Source organism: Acyrthosiphon pisum, chromosome X (genome assembly GCF_005508785.2).
Source record: "Acyrthosiphon pisum isolate AL4f chromosome X, pea_aphid_22Mar2018_4r6ur, whole genome shotgun sequence".
In the NCBI taxonomy this organism is placed as follows: domain Eukaryota; kingdom Metazoa; phylum Arthropoda; class Insecta; order Hemiptera; family Aphididae; genus Acyrthosiphon; species Acyrthosiphon pisum.
The window spans coordinates 84,527,385-84,533,526 of record NC_042493.1 but is presented as its reverse complement, the minus strand read 5'-3'; the positions used below and the strand labels follow the sequence as shown (position 1 = coordinate 84,533,526).

Sequence of the window (6,142 nt, the reverse complement as noted above, 5' to 3'; positions counted from 1 at the left end):
CGATCTCTGTGAAGGAGATAAGTGAGGTGGGGTTTTAGGTCCAACTGAATATCTTGGAGGCGAAGTTCGAGATTGATATGATTTGACAATAGATGCAGAAGTGGCAGTTGACGTAGCTGAAGACTCTTTATCGTTCTGTAATTATTAATAATTTTAATCAGAATCAAAATATAAATTTGAAAACTCACTTTATTTCGTTTTTCATTATCTTTTAAAAATTGTAAATAGCTTTCACGTGCTATTTGTTCTTCTATTGTATCATTTGTGGCTTCCCAATCTGTAGCTCTGAGTTTATCTTCTAACATTGTCTGTGTGCATAATAATTAGCTGATATCAAATACCTTATCAATAGAATATATTTAATATACTTTTAAATGTAAATTTGTACGTGTAATATACCTGTTCTAACATGTAATCTTCGCTTTGACGAACAGCATCAGTTAACAATTTATTATCGGCTGAACCAGGTGAAAAACTTGGTAATCCTAATCCTATACCAATTGTTGCTTTATGTGGATCTACAATACTATTATAATGACTTCCTCTTTGATAAGATAATCTTATTGGTGGATTAGAGGACTCTGATGTATTAGCTCTATTGAAAATATTTATTGGTTCTTAAAAAAATAATAATAATAATAATATTAAAACCATATTTTTAAGAACTTCAAAGTTAAATTAATTTACCAATTTCATAACAATAAACTTCAATTGGACGGTTATATAACTCAGACATAGCATGTATTTCTACATGGTTTCCATGAGTTCGGTCTAGTCTTTTACGAGCAATATATGTATTGAAATCTTCAGTAACATACTGCATATAGTAATCTTTATTGCTTGACTAAAAAGTAATAAACATTAATTAGACAATTTTTGTGTATAATTAAAATATGTATGTTGAACAATTGGAAAGTATAGATTTTGATTCAAAAATTGAACTTTAAGGAAGGATTAGATATACTGGGTGATTATTTTATCAAACAACACTCATTATTTCAAAGTGTAAATTTTTTTGAAAATATTTTTTTACATAGTTTCAAGTTGCTTATAAAACAATGTTTTTATTAAAAAAATATATTTTTAAATATTTTTTATCCATATAATTTTTAAGTTTTTTTTTACTTTTTTGAATAACAACATAAGGTTTTAATTTTACATTTTAAAGCAGAATATTTTTCTTAGTATTTGGATACATGAAAATCGAATTTGAGGTGAATAGTTTATGAGTTATAAATATTTAAAGTTTGATGAGCAGCGAAGTGGATAAACATTTCGCGAGGAAACCTGTACCACTCCACTCCACTCGTCTAAATTTTAAGTACTTTAACTCATAAACTACTCACCCCAAATTCAATTTTCATGTATCAAAATACTAAGAAAAATATTCTACTTTGGAGTATAAAGTTAAAACCCTGTTGTCATTCAAAAACGTAAAAAACATAAAAATTATACGGATAAAAAATATTTAAAAATATAATTTTTTATAAAAACGTTGTTTTATAAGCAACTTGAATGTATGTAAAAAAAATTTCAAAAATTTTCAAAAAAATTTACACTTTTTGAAATATTGAGTGTTGTTTGATAAAAGAATCATCCTATATATAATAATTGAATCTGACTAATTTAATTTCCTAACCAATTATGTAGAATATTTATGATAAAAAATCCAATAGCAATAGAATAAATTGTCAAAAATAAAAATAAAATTGTATCTTCATTAATTGAATTGAAAATTATTAAAAGTTAAATTAAAAATAATTTAGTACGATAAATAAAAAAAAAATTATTCTATTATAATAAATTACTTACGACATAATCCATGCATTGTTTACGAACTATATCGTGCATATCTTGGTCGCCATATAATTGATCTGATACAGCTCTAAACAGACATGCACCATCATCTTTCATTTGTTTTAAAATCAAATCACATTTTTTCAACTTTTTTTCAAAGATACGATCTTGCTGAAATTTATAAAATGTATGTCGTTAAGTATTTATTGTTCAAAACTTAACATAAAATATTTCACTAAAAAAAATTATAAATTATGTTTAGCTGCAAAACTATCACTAAATTTTAAATTCTTTGTAAACACATTCACACAGAAACCTTTAGCACATTTTCATTATTAAGTGAAACTATACTTAATGTGATTATTTCAAAATGTATACTTAAGTATTATAAATAATAGTAGATTTAATATTTAATAATTAGAATAATGTTCTGTTTCTGAACAAAAAATTAATTTGGTGTTTTGTAAAAACAATTAATGTGTAAATCATAAATATATAATATGTACAATTTATTAAAGTATTCATAATAATTTAATAAATATATTATAATATAAATACATTATAACTACATAGTACATAATATAATGAACATAATAAGTACTTATGAATAAGTTTTATTTATTCAGATTTTAAATATTAAAATCAATGTATAAATACCTCAGCCCATTCCATGTCATTGAATTGCTTTGGAATTTCGCCGTATTCATCCTCACTATTATATCCACATTTATCTGAACTACAGTGACCATTTAAGTCAGTGGCTCCACACTGGCAAGTACCAGGACTTTGAGACGATCTATTGTCTCTATCACGTCCTTTACTATTTCTTGTATTTCTTAAAATTATTAACAACTAATTAAAAAAGACATAAGAAATATATTTCAAGACATTCCAAAACTTTTAGAATGTATTGTAGATAGGTATGTTATATTATAATCAGATACAATAATGTAGACTAAAAACATGCTAATAATCGATCTGATAATGGACAACACATAAAAAACAAATATTTGACACAGAATAAAATTTTCTTGGTTTATTTAAAAATGTACTACTGAAACAAAAGTACCTGTGAGGACTACGGTGAATCCTGCGTTTTGCTTGTTTTGAACTTAAGACATTTTCAATATTTTCTACAGACCATCTTTGTGGAGACTTAATTCGTTCATCTAATGTATTTATCTGAAATATTAATAATAGTTTGCATTCATTTACAATCTATTTATAATATTGTATAGATAGATTAAGAATAAAGTAAGTGTGCTGAAATTTAGTGTAGGCCCTGGGCGAACTGTCCCCAAAATTGTTCATAGTAACTAGTTCAATAATTGGATTGTGGTTTCAAAAAGAAAGTCTACGACCATATTTGTTTAATATATTTAATTTTTTACTAAACTATTTACTATTGCCCGGTGTCACCACCCAATGCAACACACCTCCTTTGTTCTTTCAAAATTTACACCAAATTCTATCAAATTAAGGAGTAGTTTAAAATAGTAATAATATTATATAGGTACTACACTATTAGCTGAGTAACCGTGTTTTTGAGGGTAGTATATTGAATATCACAGAATTAGGGGGAGTAAGAGTTAAAACAATTAAATTATAATAATTTATTTTAAGGTAAATATTAATTATGTTTATAGTAAATCAAATTAATAATGTTAATTAAAAAATTAGAGATAACTACTGGCTATACCAATAATATATACACACTCATACTCAAAATTCCTGTATTCTGCTAACTTAAGCAAATTTACCTCGAAATTTACTGAGTGTGAGATAAACGATAAGTTATTAATTTGTAAATTGTTACAGTATATAATATTCTACTTTTAGTATACAAGAACCTGATATATATATCATATGTATAAATAATTTTAAACATTAAAATACAATTAATACTCAACCTAGTTATAAGATTCTATCAATTTCCAAAATAAACATTTAATTAATCTTTATAGAAGTTCTCAAAATAAAATTACAGTTACTTAAGACTAATAATTACTATAGTCTATAGGTACAACATAACTATGCATTTTCAATTTTCTATTATTGTAAGCCAATAAAACCTTAATAAATTTATAGCTTTGTTGCAGCATAAAATATATGTACTCGTACCTAGCATTTTTATATTATACATTTTCATATGAATAAGCTAATGAAGACATATTTTATGTTGCAATATAACGTAAAATAGAATAATTAAATTATTAACTGCCATGCAAAAATCTAGAGGTAGGTAAGTACATTGATCAATTCAGTGGCGCCGATCTCTATATCTATCTGTTGCGACCGCAACACAATATATTTAGGTGGGTGGGTGGGTGGGTTGGTTGGGTACACGGGTTAGAATATATGTTTAAAATGTTACACAAAACAAATATATAACATGTTACACAACTGATTATGATGTACATTAATCATGTTCAATCTTCAGTGGTCAATAGTGACACCAATATTGCTAAAGAGTAAAGCTGTTATTTAATGTTCTTTTGTTTGTTTCCAACGGGTACATTATACAACACGGCCAAAGCGGGATTCCCCTTGACAAAAATACTAGATAAAATCAAATCTTACTATATAAAGTTATAATATAAAGCCGTTTTATATACCACGGAGTAAAACAAAAATATCAATGGCATACCCACTGGCTTTATGGACTTACCTAATATAAGGTAAGGTGGATATATAAGGTAATATAAGGTGGACGTTTGTTGCTTATGATAATATCAGAAATGTGGATGGTATCAATGAGCTATTTTTATCTTATTCGTCAAAGAATTTTTACGTGCTCGGTTCAATGATTTATTTCTGTTGTTGGTTATTAGTTATTACTTCTTATTAATTGTAAATCAACATTTGTAATTGTATAGTTAACAGTTATTATTATTTTATCAACAATAAACAATAATATTATTCATAAATCATAATACATTAATTATTGATTTATTAATTATGGATAAAGAGATATTATGTACTTGTGGTAAGAGTAAAGGCAATTTAAACCAGACCAATTGGCTTAGACACCTGAAGGCATGTAGCATGAAAAGGAAATCTACCAGTAAAACAACCAGCAACATAAAAAAATTCTTTTCAACAACAAATATATTCTCCTCAACAAATCTGGGTAATATATTATAATATTTAACTATGTAATTTATAAAATATTATAATAATAATAAATTATAATTTATAATCATGTATTCATGTAAATGTTTTGTATCTTTACTAGTTGGTACACACAACTATTGCTTCTAATTTTTAAAACACTTTCTAACAAAAATTTTTTGTTGCATCAATGCATTTCTATATTAATCAAATTCAGTCAGTTCAGAGAAGTGAGAACTGATGACAATCAATTATTAGATAATATTATGTATTAAGTGTTAAAAGTTGTAATAGGTATTTACGTTACACTTTTAAAATTATTTTATGAAGTTCACATTTTAGATTCTGAGTGGAACGATGAACGTATTGATTTTACAATGATGTGTGTTTTTTTATTTTTTTTTTTATTTTTGTGTCTGTCATCACGTTTTAGGACAGTAAAAGTGCTTGGATTTTCTTCAACAGTACCTTTTCTGATAGGAAAGTGAATCTAGTTGGTACTTTGGGGGGTCAAAAGTAAAATTTTTCCAATAGTTTTCAAAAGCGCCGTGAAAAACAAAAGAAAAATTAAGGAAAAACGAGAATTTTTACGCAAAATCTGTTTTCGAGAAAACCGATTTTGGTTTTTGGTGTAACTTTAAAAAAAATGACCGTAGATATATGAAATTTTGACTGAATGTTTATCTTAGCATTTTCTATACACCATAACATTTTCAAAATATTTTGATTTATTTTGAGCTCTTTATGGACATTTTCATTTTCCATTTTTTTTTAGTTTTTTTTTCTAAAAATATCAATAAAATTTTATTTGTTGGATAAAAAAGCTTGAAAATTTAATAGAAGGCTCCTAGTATATTGTTTCAAAGGCAAATGAAAAATATTAAAAATCGTTAGTCACAGTTTTTTTTTATAAGCATTTAAAGTTCAAAAAATGACAAAATATGGAAAAATCACGAAAATTTGCAAATTATTTCGAGTTAGAAATTCATAAAAATTTTTCTTTTTAAATCTAAGATATGAAAATGTAATACAAGATTCCTTATAAGATTATCTACCTTTATCAAACAAAAAATATCTATAAGAAAGTCAAATTAAATTTTTATGATCGTTTGAAATTCAAATTTTTACAACATTGGATATTCACTCGATTTCTCATGTAGCGATTTCCTTATTTTGTTGTAATTCAAAAACGAATAACTGCAGATACATGAAAATTTTACTGAATGATTATATT

At 25.5% G+C, this 6,142-nt stretch overlaps 1 protein-coding gene across 1 annotated transcript in view; it reads right to left on the bottom strand.

Moving 5' to 3' along the window:
• LOC100158903 (OTU domain-containing protein 5-B) overlaps positions 1-6,142 on the bottom strand; it is a gene marked incomplete at its 3' end in the record, with an annotated part of 11,736 nt that continues 5,594 nt past the window's right edge. Inside the window, exons 2-8 of the mRNA XM_001947561.5 lie at positions 2,867-2,979; positions 2,455-2,632; positions 1,813-1,968; positions 688-844; positions 400-617; positions 189-308; positions 1-135 (exon numbers count right to left, since the gene is read on the bottom strand). Of these exons, the coding sequence (XP_001947596.3) occupies positions 1-135; positions 189-308; positions 400-617; positions 688-844; positions 1,813-1,968; positions 2,455-2,632; positions 2,867-2,979 (1,077 nt within the window). The remainder of the gene's footprint in view (positions 136-188; positions 309-399; positions 618-687; positions 845-1,812; positions 1,969-2,454; positions 2,633-2,866; positions 2,980-6,142) is intronic.